We start from the raw sequence: 21,569 nt of genomic DNA, 5'->3' as shown, positions 1-21,569 counted from the left end.
TTAGATACACATTTGCCTGCAGTTTCAACCGCTGTCGGGAGGTGTAAACACAAGAACTAGCCCAACGGAAAAAATACTCCCAAGCGTCCGGCGCCAAACCAGGCGGCTGCGGGCACAGCCGAGGCCCTGGGGAGCTAGCGACCCGGGCTGGCCGCTCGCGCGTGACAAGCACCCTTTCCCACCTGCCGGTGCCCAGGCCTCAGACAGCCCTGCGCCGAGGCGCCCGCGCCCAGCCCCCTGCCCCAATTGGCAGAGGCGGCGGGTCCCGGACGCGTGCTCGCGCTCGCGCTCGCGCAGGCGCGCGCGCACACAAAAAGGCCCGGATGGTCCGTGACTTCCGGCGCGCTGCCCTCGGGCAGCAGGGGTCGCGATTTCGGTGTCCCTTGTCCTGCACGGCTCCTCTCGGGGCATGTGCGGGCTTGTGTTTCTCGGACGGAAATGGAGCAAGAAGCTGAACCTGAGAGGCAGCCCTAAGCCCGCTGACCGAGGTCCTGCCGCCGCCTATGTCAGGACCCTCCTCCGCACATAGTAAGTTCCAGCGCCCCGCTGGCCGGGCCCGCGAGCGGAATAGTCGCCGAAGCTCTGGGTGGAGGGCTGCCATGTGCCCGTGACGGGAACTGGGCAGTCTTGGAGGAACCCCACCCCACTCCAGGCGGAAAACCTTGCTTGGTGACGAGCCGGTATCGGCTGGGAAGCGCGCGGGCAGTTCTGGGTTTGCGCCTTGACTTGGGTCCCTCAGCTCACAGTCGTTTCCAGCCTTCCCGCTGCACGCAGCCTTTGTGCATTTGGTGGTAGGGGCTGCAGAGCAGATGGGCTTGCGGAAGTTTTGGTGGAAAGAGGCGAGCTTGTCGCCCCCAGGGTTTCGGGCTGGGCGAGCTCCCGGCGGGCTCTGCGGGCATCTGTGTAAAGGTCACGTGGGCGGGGACGCTGCGGACCGACCCCCCTCCCCAGCCCCGACTCCTAGCCGGGGGTTGGAATAATGACAGGTGCCTGCTCTATGGCCAGTGTGAAGCGGGCGGGGAGTCTGGGCGAGATTGGACTGGTTCCGGGGCCAGGTTGACTCATGGGCTGGTCAAGTTCGGACACGTTCCGAGTCTGCAGTAAAAGGAGCTAAGCCCTGACTTGTCTCCAGCGGGGGTATTTAAATCACGACTTTTGCCAGCTGTATTCACTGTGGTAACGGGCAAACAGCACTCATTCTCTGGTGATCCAGGTAAGGACCCACTTGCATATGGCTTTAGCTTTACTAAACGCATTATTATTTAAAGGTCTTATTTTAAGTTTTTATGCTGTTTTATCTTTTTCCCTACTCTTAGGCAGATGTGCAATACCAGTATGTCTGTGTCTACTGATGGTGCCGTAAGCACCTCACAGATTCCAGCTTCGGAACAAGAGACCCTGGTTGGTATTTTTCGTCAAGGTGTAACTTTTAAAAAAATTTTACTTTTAACCAAATTTATTGACAGCCCCCGCCCATCATATCATGGCTCTTTAAGTGAAATTGTATGTGCATAGCTTAATTTTTGCTACACAGGCATAGCTATGTAGAGACAAAGTTAACTGTAAGAAATAGTATTTTCTTAGCTCTTTACCACACTGGATTTAAAAGTGAGTTTCATTATATTCTTAAGCATGGATGCGGAATTTTACTACGTGACAGTTTTTTCTGTTTTGACTCAGTATTTAACTTTTTTTTTTTAATCCTCACCCGAGGACATTTTTCCATTTTTTGTTCAGGTAGAGTGGGAGGGAGAGAGAGGAACAGAGAGAGGAACAGAGAGAGAGAGAGAAACATCGACGTGAAGGGACACAACGAGTGGCTGCCTCCCGCTCGACCCAACCAGGGCCGGGGACAAACCGCAACCGAGGTACGTGCCCTTAGCGGGAACCGAACCTGGGTCTCTCAGGACCGCAGGAGGACGCTCTAACCTCCTGGCCAGGGCTCAGTATTTAACTTTTTAAATGGTTTCTAAAAGTCACGAAAGCAACTTATACTTGTAGAGTTGAGACATTACTAAAATGTTGTAAAGTAAAAATGGAAAATTCTAGTCTTTTGATTGTGTCTTTTATATTTTTAAAAATGTATATACCCACCTGTATATGCGCATATGTGAATTTTAGTGCTATTGTCCTGTTCTAAAAAACAAGATTAAACTAGAGGTACATTCATGTCAAATAAAATTACAGAATTGTTTTTAATGGCTGCATAGTATTTCGTAACAGTATACCATTTTACAAATTTATGCCTTTACTAAGTTTTAATTGCCTTTAATTTTTGAGTATTACGAACAGTACTGCTTTGTACATGTATCCTAACACAAGTGTTACTTGAGTATTTCTTTAAAAAAGGTTTTGTAGGGAAACTCATCATGGGTCTTAAATTATATACATATTTGATTGCTACTGATAACTCGCTAACTCACCAAAAGGTTGTTAACAGTGTGGTGTTAAAAAAATATTAATACTTTTCCTCCCACCTTACAAGTTCTTCTGGCTGGGCTAATAAATGAACAGATAGATTAACAGGAGAAAATCAAAGTTTTAATATGTGGACATAAGTCTTTCACGTAATCATGAAAGTTCCAAAGACAGCAAGGCGACATCTTTGGACAAAGGAGAAAAGGGGTGGGGTCAGGTATTTGAGAAAGAGCAGAACATACTTCCCCTACTTTGAAGGAAAATTCTTGCTAGGCAACTCAGAAATAGTGGAGCATAGGGTGTACCTAGCTAACTGGCCCCTACCTGAAGCCCTCTAATTTACCATACTTAATTCATGTTAGGCTAAGGTGACATCCTATGATCTCCTTACTGAAGCAGGTTTTTCTGTCTGAATCTCTTGAGAAGGAAAGGGTGGGGTGGGGTGTAGAAATTCTTTCTGAATCTTTTGTTTCTTACTAAAACAGCTTAAAACCAGGTAATAAAACTTTGGTTCCCTTCAGTCTAGTTGGCTGGCCCCTGGAATACAGGTCATATATTTTTCTTTTTTTAGCAATACCTGTCACTCTGTTGCATGGTGGAAGCTCAGTAAATATTTATCAAGTAGGTAATTGAAATGGAGACCAACTAAGAGGTGGCTTGATATAGTAGGAGGAAAATGGTGGCTTGTAGTTGAGGGACATAAGTTACAGTCTCAGATCTGCTCTTAGTTATCTTGTCACCTTGGTTTGGCTATTTAAATTCTCCATTCTTCAGGAACCTAATCTGGAGAAGGAAAAATTGGCCCCATACTAAAGATTTATTTCTTTTTCTTGGAGTTTGTCCTTTAATTTACAGAAAGCTCATTGGAGTATTCCATTTATGGCTGAGTTTGTAAGGTAGTAAACAGATGACATTGGAGGAAAAAACATAATTTTTACTGCATTGGCATGGATACTAGTTTTGTTGACAACTGGCAATACTTGAGAAGTCTGATTATTTGCATAATAATTAGGTCCCAGCATTTTTTTCAAACTGTCTAGACTTCTGTGGTACACAGTTTATATAGTCAGTTACACTTAGTGAACACATTATGACTTGATTTTTGAAGTCAAATTGTTAAAAGTAGTATTTGCTACCTTTTTTTAAATTAAGGCATGTTTGCAGTGGGGCTTGTAGTTCTGTAATAATTTTGGAAATGTAATAGCAACTCTGTTTTTTATAGGTTAGACCAAAGCCATTGCTTTTGAAGTTGTTAAAATCTGTTGGTGCACAAAAAGACACTTATACTATGAAAGAGGTAAGCTGAACTAAGAGTTAAAGAGATAACTAATACCTTACTAGCATTTTGCTGTCTTTTCCCTTCCTAATGTGCCGTACCCAGACATCTGGGCAGAGTTAAGGTCTTAAAAAAATACATTTTAAGGTTTTATTGAACTAAATCAGAAGTAGTGTGTCTGCTTCCATCAAATTAAAAGGAAAAGATTTAAAAGCAGCTTTTTAAAGAGTTGTTAATCTAGGTGGTTGTGAATGTGATTGCTGGTTGTTTAAGCCTCTTCAGATTGATGATATTGAATGTATTTGAAACTAACATTTAATTTTCTTTAATACTCAGAAATCATATTTGTATTTCAGGTTATATTTTATCTTGGCCAGTATATTATGAATAAACGATTATACGATGAGAAACAACAGCATATTGTGTATTGTTCAAATGACCTTCTAGGGGATTTGTTTGGAGTGCCAAGTTTCTCTGTGAAGGAGCACAGGTAAATTCTTCAGTTTAGTCCATTGAAAAAAAACCAGCTGGGTAAACGTTTCAGTTCACCTCCACACTCACTCCCTTTTGTCAGAGAAAAATTGTTATATATGAAAGATACTAAAATTTAATTTCTTAGTAATATAGCATACAGGGTGGGGAAAAAGTAGGTTTATAGTTGTGAGTATGTAAAACAGTTCATTCTTGTATTATTTAGTAGTTATTGTATTATTTTTTATGCCAACAACCATAAACCTACTTTTGCCCCACCCTGTCTTAATAACCTGAGTTCAAGGATTGTAAAAACCTGGATTTCAGACCTAGCTCAGTAATTAGCTTTTGTGACTAGGTAAAGTAACTTAACCCTTTCTAAACCTTAGTTTCCCCTATTTGTAAAGTAGAAATAATATAAATATTTCACGTGGAGGTTATGAAAAGACCTTGTGTAAAAAGCATAGTGTTTGGGCACATAGAAAGTATTCAAATATTAGCTCCAGTTACTGCATATTAAAAAATATTATTGTAGTCACTTCCAAAAATTTTTATTCAACCCTGTAGTAAAGGCTTAACTTTGACCTTTAATTTGGAAATCATTTTCTTGTTATATACCTTTATGGTACTTAATTGGCTGAATTTAATTCGTATAACATTTTTAGAATTACTCTACTGGGAACTAAAGACTTTTCTAGAATTATTCTGCAAACTGAAGACTTTTTTTTCAGTTATGCATACTTTGTATTTGAAATTCTTTACCCATTTGGTTTAGCACAGTCTGTATGGGGCCTTAGCATGTGTATAAATAAAGGGGATGAATACTTTTCACCTGAAAGAATGAACTAGATTCTACTGGTATTTAATGCTCAATAATAATAAAGCTAAAAAGATGGCAATTAAATAGGATAATTATAACTTTAAAACAACTTCATTAATATAAGCATAATGTAAATTTATTATTAAACATTAAGAAGACAAAACTGAAAATAGGAATAAATGACTATAGGTTGTCATTGAAAGGTATTTTTACCTATCTTTGTAGTTTTGTTTTGTTTTTAGAGAGGAAGGGAGTGAGAGAGAAACATCAGTGTGAGAGTGGAACTTCAGTCGGCTGCTGCCTGCACGCCCCCTACTGGGGATTGAGCCCAAAACTCAGGCATATGCCCTGACCAGGAATAGAACCAGCAACCCTTCAGTGCGCTGGATGACACCCAACCAACTTAGCCACAGAGGCCAGGCTACCTGTCATTTTTATATTATGTGTACATATGTGTTTTAACCTAGTTGTGAATATAATATATTTAATTTTGCCCTGCATCTTAATGTAACATATAGGCATCTTTCCATTGATAAACCACTTCTGTTTAATATTTATTTATATTATCATTTTGTATTTTGACTTGGACTATAAGCTTTGATTTTATAAATTTAAGAAATAACTATCAGCCTTGGCTGGTGTGGCTCAGTTGGTTAGAGCATCTCATGCACTGGAAAGTCGTGGGTTTGATTTCTGGTTGGCACAAACCTACGTTGCAGGCTTGATCCCTCATTGGGATTGTTTGGGCGGCAATTGATTGATGTTTTCTCTCTCACATCAGTGTTCTCTCCCCCCCCCCCCCTTCTTCCCTCTGGTAAATAAAAATAAAAAAGAAATAACTATCAGTGATTTTTGTACCATTGAGTATTGAATCTTCTGATAATGTTTGGAAATGTAATTTATGGCATTAAAATTATCTTTTGAATTCTGGTGTGTTGAGAAGTTACACACTGGGAAATTACTGACTTAGAAAAAGGATATGAATAGGAATACTGATTTTTGTGAATTTCAGGAGCTGTATCACCAGTCCCAAGGGTAAAAAGAAATAGTTGGATTTGGCACTTTCCCCTTAACCTTGAGAATTAGAATGCTATCTTGTGACCAAAAAACATTCTTTGAAATCATTAGTTTAAAAAAAACATACTATGACATCAGTGAATAGTGGAATAAGTGAATTGTTTTCCTATATAAGGTCCATGAGAGCAGAGATTTGGTTCGATTGTATTCTTTTCTCCCAGTTTCTAGAACAGTGATTGGTATGCAGTAGGTTTTTAGTCTGTATTTATGAACAGAATGAATAGTGCTTTATCTTTAATAATTTTAAGATTAAGAAAGAAAATCCATTAGATGACTGGTCCAAGGTTGATGAAAGTCAAAATTATAATCAAGTTCCTATAGTGGGTTTTCTGTAACACTACTTTTTTTAGGAAGTCTAATTCTAAGCACAGAGCTTGAAAATTTCTGTCTGAAAATAAGTACATATATTAACTGACCTTCATTTATTCCCATTCTCTCAGATTGTTTGGTAAAGTCCAAACAAGGCACATTTCAGGAAATGGAGACATCTTTCAGCTAGAGAGACCTTAGTGATTTTTAAAAGTAGCTGTATGTAGTCTTTTTACAACTACTTGTGATTTTTAAGACCTAGAGGCTTGATATAATTTGAATGCAGTGATTTAAAATCTGGTTTGTGCCCTACCTTCTCCTCCCATCCATTTCACCCCCAACCTCCCCACAAAATAAATAAATTAATTAATTAATTAAAATTTGGTTTGTGTGTAGTAGTTCATATAATAAGGCACTTAAAAGTCTAAGTTCATTTTGTTACATTTTTATTTTAAAATATACATTTATTTTTTTTCTCCCTAAAAGGAAAATATATACAATGATATACAGAAACTTGGTGATAGTCAATCAGCAGGGTAAGTCAGTTTTTGAATGCCATAAATAGATGCCATAAAAATATTTTAGATATTTTGTGTATGTTCAGTTATGTAATATCCTCTTTAAAAGTTGCTTTAATTATATGTTGAATTATAAAAGAATATAATAAATTTTACAGGAAGAAATGCATATGAACTAAAACAACATAATACTAAGGCTCTAATGCAGATTTATGATATATAAGGTTAAATGTCTTGTTACATCAGTTTAAGCCTTGGGATATTAGAATTTGTTTTGAAGGGTAGATCATTTCAAAAATTCCTGCTTAGTAGAGATGTGATCAAACCTGAAATGTATTGAAAGGCTTTGGGAAGTAATATATATACCTAGATAGGACCATTTGAAAAGATGGCTATTTTTTGTTTTTCTGACTTTTATAATAGACAAAGCTTTGTTTACTAGTTTGTTTATGTAAGTGGCATTTTACTGTCCTACTTTTAGACTTGTTCTTAACTAGTTATTTTTGGGTCACTTATCTCTTTAATAATCTGACAAAAGCAATGGGTTCTCATTATAGAAAGATACACATATATAGTGGTATGCTGGTAAATGTTTAACAACCCACTCTGCAGGGGAAAAGACCTGACTTGTAGTGGTTACTGATTTCCATGGTGTAAATACTCCCACCATGGCTATTGTCAAGATACAAACATACAGAATTGGGAAGAGATAACACATTCTGCATTTAAGTGATGCTAGGAGCTGGTTCCAATACACCAAAGATTTCTTAAAGCCCATCCTAGAAAATCAATTGAGAACTATTCTCAGAAGCTTGTTTACTTCCCAGAATGAACTGACCACTCCTTTGTGCTCCTACTATTCTGTATTTAAATTTTATTGTTATATTGCTTTGTTACAATTGTTTATATTTCTTTTCCTTATGTCCTTTTCAGGTCTTCATTCTACATCACACACACACACACCCAATACAGTGTTTTATTAATATGGTGTTTAGTAAATGTGTTCAAGTCTTACTCTTCCAAAGTTAGCATTTAAGATGCAGTAAAGGTCATCACCATCTGTCTTATTCTGGAATAGAGGTGATTATTAGTCTGGTGACTTTAGTGTTTTACAAAGCTCTTTACAAAATCAAGTGAAGGCAAATAAACAGCTATAGTAGTATCTGTGGTAGTATTTTCAGTTTTCTGAAATATTACCTCTGATGTAATCATTCATTTAAATTATTTTGAAAAGAACAAAAAGTAAATAAGTACACCTTGGTAGATTACTGGGGAAATTATATTAATGAGATGCTAACTTCTAGATTATTTATGTTATTTCCATTCTGAGTTTGTTTCAGGTTTCAGTTTAGTAGCATTAGCTTTAGAACTCACAGTGTTCTAAACCTTGTCACACCTAGTGCTTCCTTTTTATTACATCTGCTTTATAATACCTATTATACCAAAACAAAGCATAACCTATGTATATGTACACTGTAAAGTAAATGTAATACTTGCTCATAATATAAAGAAGAAGTAAACTATTATGACATTGTACATACTTTCAAATTGTTAATGCTCAGGCCTTATTTCCCTATTAAGGTGAAAATTTCTCAGAGAGAACAGTAAAGTGCATTTGATTATGATATTTGGTCATTTCTGTACCTGAAACTGACTTTTTGAGCTCCGTGTCTACTCATCCAATTAAAAACTAAACTCTCCTACCTGAATGAGTTTTGTCCCCTTTAGTTCACTGTCTTCTGTAGTTACTGTCTTGGTGAATGGCACCACCCATTTATCCACCTAGGGTACATTCTTGGAATCCTTAACTCCTTTCTTCCTTGCCTTGTATTATCAGACGCCCTGATTTTTACCTTTTTAATTTCTCTGGAATTGATCTTTTTTTTATGCCTTCATTTAGGTTCTAATACTTTTTCATTTGTATTATTGCAGTTACTTTCCAATACTGGTTTTCCTGCTTCTCTCTTTTCCTTCTGTTTTGTCCGAGTGATTTGTCACTCTGTGCTTAACAAGACCATGTTCTTAGCAACATTTTTCTGGTTGACTACAGCAGGCACAGTTTACTTTGCCCCTGGATTTTATAGTTAGCCAGCTTTCTATTCAAGATAATAGAGGACAAGGATATAAACTATGTTACTCATTTCTTAGTCACCTTAGCAGTTAAAGTATTTAATGGTTTTAAATAAGTATTTAATAAGATACAATTATCTTATTCTCTGGATAAAATACTTGCTGTACACTAGCAAGTCAGTTTTATCTCTTGGATTAAATCTTTTTAATGAGGAACAGCTGCAACAGTGCCTTAGGGAAGATTCCGAAGTATCAGCTGGAAAGAGTGCAGTGACATGGGATTCCCAGCATGAGTGCTCCTTGCAGTTCACAACCTTGTGCTGTTTGTAAGACAGGATCCTTTGTGGTCCTGCTTTCATTCCAGTGATATGCTACCTGTAGTCTTCTGCAGCAAGCACTGATAGTTCACTTCTGGATGTTTGTTTACATGGTGTTCTCTCAGTCTGGAATGGCCTTTCCTAGTCTTTCTTTTACATCTTCTATGAAACCTTTCCTGATTCCTTGTTCCTCAGATCCTGCCCCTACCAAATAATCATTGTCCTTTGCCACTGATTTATCTTATACTTTTATTGTGTTTATTACAATTTATACTTATGTATCTTCCATGTTAAAATTGAATTATCTTATTTACATCTCCAGAATCTAGCACAGGGATGGCACTTGGGAGACACATGTTTAATGTTTGTTGAAAGGTTAAATTGTGGAAGGATTTTGTCTTGGACTATCTGTAGAGTAGCCCTTTCTTAGTTTGTGCTTTTCTGTTTTTATTTTCTATCAGAAACATCAAATTCAGGTACATCTGTGAGTGAAAACAGGTGTCATCTTGAAGGTGGGAGTGATCAAAAGGTAATATTGAAATTAAATCATTCTAGAATTCTTGAACATTGGAAAGGCTATTAAAATTGCAAATTAGCTTTTTGGAGTTGCAAGTTAAGTTTGTGTGTCTTTTCCCTTGAATGCTTAGGATTCTGTGCAAGAGCAGCAGGAAGAGAAACCTTCGTCTTCAGATGTGGTTTCTAGACCATCTACCTCATCTAGAAGGAGAACAATTAGTGAGACAGGTATGTATGCATATTTAATTGTCATTTTCAAACAGTTTTTTAGTGTTCATTTTCTAATGAAATTAGTGTAGTTAGGCTTAATGAAATTATTGTGCTTTTTTGGTATAGGTGAATTAATTTTTGAGTTTCATTCTCAGTTTTATGTTATTTATTTGGTTTAAAAATTGTTTTCTTAGCAACATTTTTCTGGTTGACTATAGCAGGCACAGTTTACTTTGCCTCTGGATTTTATAGTTAGCCGGGTTTCTATTCAAGATAATAGAGGACAAGGATATAAACTCTGTTTTACTCATTTCTTAGTCACCTTAGCAGGTAAAGTATTTAATTGTTTCTAATAAGTGATAAAACATCAGTGAGTGATAAGTGATAAAACATCACTAGCCATTGTGGCTCAGTGGTTGAGCATGGACCCATGTACCGAGAGGTCGTGGTTCGATTCCTGGTCAGGGCACATGCCCAGGTTGTAGACAGATCCCCAGTGGGGGAATGCAGGAGGCAGCCAATCCATGTTCTCGCTCATCAGTGTTTTTCTGTCTCTTTTTCTCTCTCCCTTCCGCTCTCTTTCAAATCAATAAAGAAGAAAAAAATAAAAATGGTAAATTGTGTCTTAGAAGTAAAGACAAGTTAAAGAAAATAGCTGAGCATTTTTGCAGAGAAAAGATTGTGGAGGAAGAAGCTGTTGCCTATTCAAAAGTCATCATAACTAAAACTGTATGAATCAGGTGAAAGATCAGTGAAACATATAAACCCAGACTAGAATCTTTTTTTTTTTTTAATCCTCACCCGAGGACATTTTTCCATTTTTTGTTCAGACAGAGTGTGAGGGAGAGAGAGGGAGAGAGAGAGAGAAACATCGATGTGAAAGGGACACATCGAGTGGCTGCCACCCGCATAACCAACCAGGGCCGGGGACAAACTGCAACTGAGGTACGTGCCCTTAGCAGGAACCGAACCCGGGTCTCTCAGGACCGCAGGCTGACGCTCTAACCGCTGAGCCAAACTGGTCAGGGCCAGACTAGAATCTTATATGTAAGGGCAGAGGATGTCTTATTAAATACATGGGACTAGAACAAAAGGGTTAGTTATTTGGGGAAAGAAATAAATTTATATTTGTAACTTATACTGAAGTGAATTCCAGATATGCCTTCTAAGTATATTCAACATTTGTGTGTGTGTGTGTGTATGTGTTTCTAGAAAAAAACTTTTAAAGTTTGATTTATGACAAATCCTAGATTGTCCCAACTTAACACAAGCTGTGGATAGATTAAATTGTGACTTAATTGAGATAATGTTCTGAAAGAAACTTAAAAAGCTTTTAAAAATAGTGTTCTGCTGTTACTCTGGACAGATCCAATAAAAGAGTGTTGACTTTGCCCTGGCCAGTTTGGCTCAGCAGTTAGAGTGTCAGCCTGCAGTCCAGAGAGACCCAGGTTCGGTTCCCGCTAAGGGCATGTACCTCGGTTGCAGTTTGTCCCCTGCCCTGGTTGGGTTGTGCGGGAGGCAGCCACTCGATGTGTCTCTTTCCTGTCGATGTTTCTCTTTCTCTCTCTTCCTCTCTTTCCCTCCCACTCTATCTGAAGAAAAATGGAAATATGTCCTTGGGTGAAGATAAAAAAAAAAGTGTTGACTTTTGAAGTAGCAGTTTAATTTCATTGGAACTAAATTTCAGTATAAATAGGTACTCATGACAGCTCAAGTTTTAAATAAATCTGTAGGAATCTAATTAACTTGTTTTCCCTTACATATCCAGAACCAAACTCAGATGAATTACCTGGTGAACGTCAAAGAAAGCGCCACAGATCTGATAGTATTTCCTTTTCCTTTGATGAAAGCCTTGCGCTCTGTGTAATAAGGGAGATACGCTGTGAAAGAAGCAGTAGCAGTGAATCAACAGGGACGCCATCAAATCCGGTAATCTTCTTGTTGAAATAAGACATAACTTATTTTAATAAGATTTACTTTTAAAATCTAACTTTGGCAGTTCTAATAAGCATTCAGATAGACATGTATGATATGTGGTTGCTGCCAAACAGAGAGGTAAATTTTTTCTTTCTTTCCTTTTTTTTTGGATTTTTATGAGTTTATTTAAGCCAAACTAGTGACATATGCCAGGGAGCAAGATCTTAAATGCTCTCGGTAAGTGTTTTTTGTTTTTCAAGTAAATGTATATAGATCATCCCCACCCCAAATCCAGGTTTGGGGAGAATGGTGTAAGATAGTGGAGTTGCACTGGGGTGTGTTGGTAAAATTAGTACTAATATTGTTATTAATGTCACCCTCTATATTGGAGAATCTTGTGGGCCACTGTACCAATAGTAAATTTAAATAAATTGGAGTTTAGAGTAGTCTAAGAATTTAGAAGCTTTTTAAAAAATAAGGGGCCTGGCCGGTGTGGCTTTGTGGATTGAGCATTGTCCTATGGAGTGAGAGGTTCTGGTTCCATTCCCGGTCAGGGCACTTGCCCGGGTTTTGGGTTTTGGGCATGATCCTCTGGGGGGGGCGTGCAGGAGGCAGCTGATTGAGGGCATGGATGTTTCTCTCTCTCCCTTTCCCTTCCTGTCTCTTTAAAAATCAATAAACTATTCTTTTAAAATAATAGTAATAATAAGAGAACAAAAATGAAAATTGGATTCAGTTAAATGTTTTAGGATTCTAAAGTAAATTTGTCTTGATTATTTAGAATAAAAATATTATTTTTACTATATTTGTCAGCAAATAAGTTGGTAGAGTCTGAGCTTCACATTTGCCATATATAGGTCTAGACATCAGGAAGTTATGTTTACTAATTCTTTGAAATGGGTATTTTATTGCATAGATGACAGATACAGTACTTTTTGGATGATAAAAATTCCAAAGGGTTAGCCAGGAGTAAAATTTTTGAGATGTCACTGAACGAAGTTTTATAAAGACATTTCTGCTAACAAAAGTACTTGAAAAATGGAATATTTTTTTCTTGTCATTAAACATTGTTCTTTAAAATATTACTAAAATTAGAGCATTTGTTTGTGATATGGCAGTGCCTCCTGGTCATTTTTCTGGAGCTGAGTGGTCATTTTTTAGTTCTCTAGAAGATGTATGGGACTGAACCAATTGTGATAGTAACCCTATTCTTTTATGTATTCTTTTTGCTTATATTTGTTTTCCAAAGCAGTGATTTTATGGATAGAGATGTGAACTCTACAGTTAGTATCTAATAGAGCTGTTACTTGTGTAGGCCACTAGATGGCATGGGTAGCACAAGTTTATTCAGTAGATATTTGGCTTTTCTATGCCAGGTTCTATTTGGCACTGGGAGTGCAGTGGTAGTTAAGGTAGATATAGTCCCTGCCCTCATAGGGAGATAGACCATCAACAGTTAAACAAATAATTAAAACATTTAGTAAATGCTATGAAAAAATACAGGTTCTTGAAAGCAGATATGTGTGATTGGAAAATTGAATTAAATAAAAGAAAACTTTGATAATTATATTCTTTACACTGTCCCATTACATTAGACTTAGTCTTTTTATTTATTTATTTTAAATATTGGGAGAGAGCGATAGAAACATCGATTGGCTGCCTCCTGCACGCCTCCTACTGGGGATTGAACCCAAAACCCAGGTATGTGCCCTGACTAGGAATTGAACAGCTGACCTCTTGGTGCATGGGTTGACACTCAACCACTGACCAGGTTGCAGGTTCAGTCTCCAGTCAGGGTGCATACAGGAGGCAACTAGTTGATGTTTCTCTCTCACATCAATGTTTTTCTCTCCCCCCTTCCTCTAAAATCATTAAAATAAAACAGTATACTTTGTTTTATTTTTATAAATGATGGAAATGTATTAGAGATAATTTCTTTCAAACTCCTTTCAGAGATGAAGTAACTATGACCTTTACAGGTTAAATATGTCCAAGGTTTAATAGCTACTTAGTGGCAAATTTAGAATAAGAATGTATGTATCTAAATTTAATGTACTTTGTTTAGTTCTAGCCTTCTGCTTTGCATAAATGTTCCTACCCTTAGCCACTGACAGCAGATACTAAGACTGCAGGGCTTATTAGGTTCTTAAACTATTTAAAAAATTTTGGGATGGGGCATTTCTAATGACTGAAACAAAAAAGATCTAAAACCACAGCTTCTGGAAGAACCCTTTCTTGCCAGTCATCAGACTTGACCTTGGCCCTCCCACGGGACTTGCATTTCAGAGCAGGGTCTCTGAAGATGTCCTTGTCAGTGGCAGTTTTGTCCAAGGGGATATCCACAGAGTACCTTGTGGACATGAGGTGATTGTAGTTATAAACTTTCACAAAAGACTTGATCTTTGATTTCTTGCCTATGGCAGCTGTTACTTTAAGGGGATAACGATTAAGTCCAGCCACCAGAACATGGCTGTGGGGACAGTCTGAGGTGCCATCATCAGTGTTCTTCACGTTGACCACTTTGTGTTTGAAGTAGCTTCTGGCCAGAACTAGCACCACTTTCCCGAGTTTCATAAACTTGCCCATTCCTACAGCAGCCACTTGGGTCTACAGCAGAAAGGAGGTTCTTATACTATTAATTACACAAAATGGGGAATCACATCAGCAGACACAGAGTTTTTTCTGAAAATTTTATCTCTGAAAGCTTTTCCAAAGAAATTTTCAAAGTTCATTATAAAACATAAATCTCATAATTGTTGTTTGTAGTAGCTACTAGCATTCTACCAGTCTGAAGATAAAAAGATGATTAAGACATGGTTTTAACTTTTTTTTTTAATCCTCACCTGATGATATGTTTTTAAATTGATTTTAGAGAGAGAGGAAGGGGGAGAGAGAGCAACACTGATGTGAGAGAGAAACATTAATCTGCAGCTTTCCATATGTGCCCTGACCAGGAATCAAACCCGCCACCTTTTGGAGTATAGGACGACACCCCAACCAACTGAGCAACGCTGGCTTAACTGTTTTTTAAAAACTTTTTTTTCTTTATTGATTTTAGAGAGAGAGGAAGGGAGAGAAAGATAGGAACATTGATGAGAGAGAACATCGATGGCCGCCTCCTGCATGCCCCTCCTCCCCCCCGGGGATTGGGCCCACAACCTGGGCATGTGCCCTGTCTGGAAATCGAACTGGCAGGCAACCTCTGGGTGCATGGGTCGACGCTCAACCAGTGAGCCACCGCGGCTGGGCTGGCTTAACTCATAAGTGTGCATAATTCAGATGAGAAACGTGTGCCTAGTTATGTTTTGCATAATTTATGTGGGAAAATACAATAAATACTATATAAGTAGTAAAAATAATATAAGGTTCAGAGTTCTTTTATTTATGATTTGACAGAGGCTTTAGCAAAAAAGGATGAGCACACTTAAAAACTTATTGCAGTTAGTAAGGGAAAATGGAAGATGAAATGCCAAGTTTGGTTCAGGAAACAATCTAGATCTGGCTGAAAGTTAATATTTACAGGAGGAAGGGATTGTCTCGGAGATAAGCTGAAAATTGTAATATAATCATAATGTATTATATCTTGAATACCAAGGAGATTTGGCCTTTTTCCTTAATGTAACGGAGAAAATAATGTAGTAATGACACAGAATATTAATCTAGTGTCAGTGTGCAGGATAGAACCGAGGAAGAATTAGGGGCACAGGGTTGATAGGAAGCTGGTACAGAGGCCAACAAATAGAGTACAATGTCACTTTCCTCCTTTCTCCCAATTTTAGGATCCTGATGCTGGTGCAAGTGAACCATCAGGTGATTGGTTGGATCAAGATTCAGTTTCAGATCGATTCAGTGTAGAATTTGAAGTTGAATCTTTTAATTCAGAAGATTATAACCTTAGTGAAGAAGGACAAGAACTCTCAGATGAAGATGATGAGGTAGTTTTTTTCCCCTCTAATTATATTCCAAAAATTTTAAATATTTTTTATATTTGTTGACTGATGAGATTGAAATAATGTATTCAGATTTCATTGAAATACTTGAGTTTGATTTGTTCAAACTACAATATTGTTATGTGGACTTGAGGCTTTGTAGTTCCTTGTCTGATTTATATTTTTATAATATGCCAAGAAGTAAGTAGGCTTTAATGAGCATTGTTATAATAGTCAACTCATTTAAAAATATATTTAATTCAGTTCTTCTCTATTAATATTAATTTACTTTTTATAAAAGTGAAGCTTACATAAAGTCACATAATGTCTGTCGATCTGTTGCCTACATTTCTAGCTGTTTCACTGTTCATATTCATAAAATAAGATGCTCGTACTGAATATTTTGCTTTATTCATTTTAAACATCCCATCTGACTTTTTACCATAGTGGCTCAGGATTTCACTGATCTCCATTTCTCCCCTTTTACACTCACTTATTCCATTCGACCTTTGTCTCAGAATTTCAAGCTATTTCAGTAGTACATGCTATTTGTTTAGGATGTATCAATAAGAAGCCTTCCTGGTTGAAAAAAATAATGGATTTATTTTATTAGGTTTATCAAGTTACTGTGTATCAAGCAGGGGAGAGTGATACAGATTCATTTGAAGACGATCCTGAAATTTCCTTAGCTGTAAGTATACATCTATTTTTAAGGTGTCAAAAAATAACATTGAAGTTAAGATTAGAATATGTCTAGTCTGCTTCCTGACATGAGGTAATTTTTATAAAGTTAAAATCTTAAAAATTTTAATGACTTAAAGAATTTTTGTTTTTTTATTTATTGTATTGGGATATGTTGCTACATTTTTTTAGTTTTTTGAGCTGGAATTTGAACTTTTAAAGAACATTATTATGGAAGGAGATTCAAGATGGTGGCAGAGCAGGTGGAAGCTATAGGCACCTCCTCCAAAGACCAAACTGGAATTACAACTGAAATGTAGAACAATCAACCTGAATAACCAACCGAAGACCAGCTGGACAGAAATCTTATAACCACGGGTTTACAGAAGAAGCCACATCAAGACTGATAGAAAGGATGGAGATGCAAAAAGAGCTGGTCCTGCTCCCACAGGCGGTGGCTGAAGTTCTGGAGTGATATCTCAGCTTCAGGGGTTTCCCCCTGATAAACATAGGATCTCAAGCCTAAGCTGGGCTCCCCAGCCCAGAACACTGGAGCCTGGAAGAGGCACCCACATAACTTCTGGCTGTGAAAAGCAGTGGGGTTTCTATCTGCCATGGAGAGGTGGGAGTCCACTAGGAACTCAGGCACCCTCTTAAAGGGCCAACACACACAATTTTGTTCACAGCCACTCACTCTGAGCTCCGGAGGAGGGACAGTGGAGTAGACTAGAGTTGTGCAAGGAGACAGGGGTTTGTGGCTCTGGAGGAGAGCTGAGGGGACCGCCACAGTAATCCCATGTGCAGAATCCCTCTCTCACACCGCAGACCCCATCATTCTTGAGTGGAGCATGCCCCTCCATGCGGCATCTGCCTGGAGGAAAGCAGTTGCCCCACTCTCTAGTCTCCCTGTCCACCCAACCTGTGGAGCTTCTGCCTTGCTAACGAGTCAGTGGCCTGGGCCGGGTCTTAGAGGTCTGGGCAGACTCAAGGGGTATCAGTGGCTGAATTGTGTGGCTTGGGGGCAGGGGCCGTTTCCCTCACTGTCCCGTGATCCTGACTGGTGCCTCCCCCTCACCGTAGATCCGCTAGCCCCAATCTCCAAGCTCCTGATGGCCCAACCCTCTTGACTCTTGGTGGCTCCAGCCTATTGAAGTCTGGGCATAATCTAGGACAGTGAGTTGTATGGCTCTGGGATGGGGGCCACACTCCCCAACTTTCCCCAAACTTGATTGGGAAGCCCTGTCTTGACTCCCAGTGGCCCCTTCCTGCTGAGATCAGGCTTCTGGCATAATCTGAAACAACAGACTGAGTTGTATGGCTCTCGGACAGGGGAAGTTTTTCTCTCACACGCCCGACTGGTGCAGAGCCTTCCCTTCACAGAGCCAAATCTTGGTCTGTTTCGGCCTGATCAACTCTGTTGTCCTCACCCTGACAACTGCCTGAGACTCTGCCTCACCACTAGGGTGTGTGGCACCCAGTGGGGGGCAACTAAATTTAGTATACCCTGGAACATTTGCTGAGTGGCACCAAGATTGAATCATATAAATCTGGAGAACACTTCCCGTCCCTATTTGGTCACTCATTGAGAACCTGTTGCATGCCACTCAAGTACTGCCAGAGGGCTTTCAGTGATCGAGCCAACCAGGCAGGTAGAAGCTGAATTCACAGTTCGTAGGGACTTTTGCTGACCTGCCCTTGGGTCCAGTGCTGGTAAAAGTGAGCCTTGGTGCACAGCTTGATCCTTCCAGCACACCTAGATCCAGTAGAGGCAGCCACAAACTGGATCGCTTTGCAGCCCCAAAGAGGTTGCCCAGGGCCAGTCACAGGTAGCCTCTGACATTGACCTGCATCCAGAGACCCTCTCAAGAGGCCCCAGATCTAGTAACCCAGTGACAGCTTCAGACAACATCAGAGCCAGATCCAGTTAGCTTCACAAGTGGCATATGAAAGACAGATCTCTGCAGGCACTAGATTCTGCTGAGGCAAATTCCACTCTGGAGTGGTCAACACCTGCACAGCAGCTCGTATACCGTGGTTGGAGTTGATCTCACAATCAGCCAGCCTGAGGGTTGACCCCACACATGAATGGGCCAGTAGCAATCAAGACTCAGTTACAAAAGCAGGGCCCACATAACACACACAAGAGACATTTCTGGATCACCCATTGCAGGTGATCAAGGAGACTATGCCATGGGGTCCCACAGGACACCTACATAAGGTCACCCTACCAAGACTGGTGTCCTAGCGGATCTACCTCATACATAGAAGCAAACACAAAGAGGCAGCCAAAATGGAGAGACAAAAAAATACCCCAAATGAAAGAACAGGAAAAATCCCCAGAAAAAGCTAAATGATATGGAGGCAAGCAATTTATCAGATATAGAGTTCAAAACAATGGCTGTAAGAATGCTCGAGGAACTTAGGGGAAGAATGGATGAAATCAATGAGCACATCACCAGAGTTAGTAATGAAGAATACACTGGGAAGAATAAACAGTAGCTTGGATGAAGCAGAGAATTAAATCAGCAATTTGGAAGACAAGGTAGAAGAAAACACCCAATCAGAGCAGCAAAATTAAAGAACATTATTATGGAAAATTTCAAGTATGTACAGCATACAAAATATCTCAAGTGTGCTTATCACGAACCTCTAATAGTTACCAACATTTTGCCAATCTTGTTGAATATAAACACATTTGTATTATTTGTACCAGAATGTGGTAGGATATGCCATTAAAGAAGTCAAGACATAAGTATTGCATGCTTCACTGGGTTCCTGAGGTATTGGAAGTTATTTTTAACTATTTGCTTTAATTTCTGTTAATGTTGCCTTTTATATTTAACTAGGAAATCTCATTTTTCTTTTTTGAGTTGAAAACAGTTACTCAGCTACAAAAGTGAAATTGTAAAATTTTTGAAAACTTTTTTGCTACATTAGAAAATAATTCAAGTTTCTAGACACATTTGATGTCAAGTGTAGTGAAATGTTTCAGACATAGGTCTTGAAATTTTGGGACTTTTGAAGCACTCCCAAACTCTAGCAAGACCTTTCTTTATCTTTGGTTTTTGTCAGTTATAAGAAACCTACTTAAACAACTTGAAAGAACCGATGTGGGAGAATGAACTTTCTCCACCCTCCTTGTTAATGTCTAATGTCATTTGTTAGGCAAATTAAAAATGGTTACATTAGCCCAGTTGGTGTGGCTCAGTGGTTGAACGTCAACGCATGCACCAAGAAGTTGCCAGTTCGATTCCCAGTTAGGGCACATGCCCAGGTTGTGGGCCCAATCCCCAGTGGGGGGCATGCAGGAGGCAGCCAACCATTGTTCTCTCTCATCAATTTTTCTAACTCTTCCTCTCCCTTCCTCTCTTTCTAAAATCAATAAAGAAAAAATTTTTTTTTCTTTTTTTAATAAAATGGTTGCATTACTCATGGCAAGATAGGCAGGACCTCTTATGGCAAGTGTTATGTATACAGTGTCCTTAGGCAAGAACATGCTTCAGTCAAGGCAGGGAGATAAGGATAGGTTCAGTAAAGAAGCTGAGGATGTGAGGGGAGTTTTTTTTTATCTGAATTGCATGGTGGAAAGGTTTGGGGAATAAGATAAAGCAAAAGCAATTAGCAGTGACAGAGTTGAGAACACAGGAAATAATAAGGTAAGAGGCATACATTTTGGATAGTGACAAGGATGACAGATTTTAACTGGCAGTGATTGAAGAATGTTTCAGCATTGCTTTTGTGGGTGAAGTTGGGGAACACTCAGCTGAGCCTTGGTTTTAAGAGCACTTTTAAGGGAGTCAAAGGCAGATTGAGTGGTTGTAGATTGTACATCTAAATTGTAGATTGATTAGGTGGACTCTGGCATAGTATCCTTTAAGGGAGTGGAGTGGGTATAGGTCTCATTACAGAGTAGATCGATCCCAAAGCACTTGCTTCAACTCATTGAACCAACTGTATATTGTATATGTCTTCCAACAGATAACTATAGGTGCATGGTTAAGAGTAGCTGGGAAAAAAGTACTTAAAATCTCATACTTGAAGAAAGATTGTTTACATGTTGAATGTTTTATATAAAACATCAAATGCTAAAAAATTGAGCTGCATAATACATTTTACCTTAGACATTAAAGTTGTTAGTGTTAACATGACTAGTCACGTTAATGTTAATATGACTAACTTGTCTTTATCTCACTGAAGGACTATTGGAAGTGTACTTCATGTGATGAAATGAATCCTCCCCTTCCATCACATTGCAACAGATGTTGGGCCCTTCGTGAGAATTGGCTTCCAGAAGACAAAGAGAAAGAAAAAGGAAACATGCCTGAGAAGACCAAACTAGAAAACTCAACACAAATAGAAGAGGGCTTTGATGTCCCTGATTGTAAGAAAAGTACAGTAAATGATTCCCAAGAATCCTGTGTTGAGGAAAATGATGAAAAGATCACACAAGCCTCCCAATCCCAAGAAAGTGAGGACTATTCTCAGCCATCAACTTCTGGTAGCTTCATTTATTACAGCCAAGATGATGTCAAAGAGTTTGAGAGGGAAGAAACACAGGACAAAGAAGAAAATGTGGAATCTAATTTTCCCAATAATGCCATTGAACCTTGTGTGATTTGCCAAGGCCGACCTAAAAATGGTTGCATTGTTCATGGCAAAACAGGACATCTTATGGCATGCTTTACATGTGCAAAGAAGCTGAAAAAAAGAAATAAGCCCTGTCCAGTATGTAGACAACCAATTCAGATGATAGTGCTAACTTATTTCTCCTAGTTGACTTATAAACGTCAAATTATATATTTCTATCACCTGAAAAATTTAGACGATATGTAATTTTATTTTTTTACATGTATTAAAATAAGAAATTATCTTAGTGCATGTAGATTTGTATTGTGTTGTGTGATTTACCTACTTTGGGGGAGAGCATAGTGAGTACAGTAGGCCGTCGTTTATCGTGGTTAATCAGTTCCAGACTACTGCGATAAATGAATTTCCGCGAAGTAGGATTCTTTATTTATACACAGTCATCCCTCACCACTT

At 38.7% G+C, this 21,569-nt stretch overlaps 1 protein-coding gene across 3 annotated transcripts; it reads left to right on the top strand.

The window, feature by feature from the left end:
* Window positions 1–415: 415 nt before the first annotated feature.
* Window positions 416–21,569, top strand: MDM2 (MDM2 proto-oncogene). 3 transcript variants are annotated; one of them, XM_036251453.1, is made up of 11 exons: window positions 416–528; window positions 1,317–1,401; window positions 3,641–3,715; window positions 4,051–4,184; window positions 6,858–6,907; window positions 9,738–9,805; window positions 9,924–10,020; window positions 11,771–11,931; window positions 15,699–15,854; window positions 16,462–16,539; window positions 20,727–21,569. In XM_036251453.1, the coding sequence occupies exons 2-11, from the start codon at window positions 1,321–1,323 to the stop codon at window positions 21,300–21,302; spliced, it is 1,476 nt and encodes a 491-aa protein (XP_036107346.1). In that variant the 5' UTR covers window positions 416–528; window positions 1,317–1,320; the 3' UTR covers window positions 21,303–21,569. The 3 variants fall into 3 exon arrangements, with proteins under 3 accessions (XP_036107346.1, XP_036107347.1, XP_036107348.1); XM_036251454.1 differs by lacking the exon at window positions 416–528 and adding an exon at window positions 780–1,213; XM_036251455.1 differs by lacking the exons at window positions 416–528; window positions 1,317–1,401 and adding an exon at window positions 780–1,213.

The sequence above is a fragment of the Molossus molossus genome, unplaced genomic scaffold, assembly GCF_014108415.1.
Source record: "Molossus molossus isolate mMolMol1 unplaced genomic scaffold, mMolMol1.p scaffold_m16_p_10, whole genome shotgun sequence".
Lineage (NCBI taxonomy): Eukaryota > Metazoa > Chordata > Mammalia > Chiroptera > Molossidae > Molossus > Molossus molossus.
Note: the sequence above shows the minus strand (reverse complement) of the source record. Positions and strands in the feature narration are given on the sequence as shown.

Excerpts from the sequence above, each read along its gene's own strand:
- MDM2 (XM_036251453.1), top strand. The coding sequence starts at position 1,321 with ATGTGCAATACCAGTATGTCTGTGTCTACTGATGGTGCCGTAAGCACC. Across the intron at positions 3,716-4,050 it reads ACACTTATACTATGAAAGAG|GTTATATTTTATCTTGGCCA; the intron begins GTAAGCTGAACT and ends TTTGTATTTCAG. Across the intron at positions 4,185-6,857 it reads TTCTCTGTGAAGGAGCACAG|GAAAATATATACAATGATAT; the intron begins GTAAATTCTTCA and ends TCTCCCTAAAAG.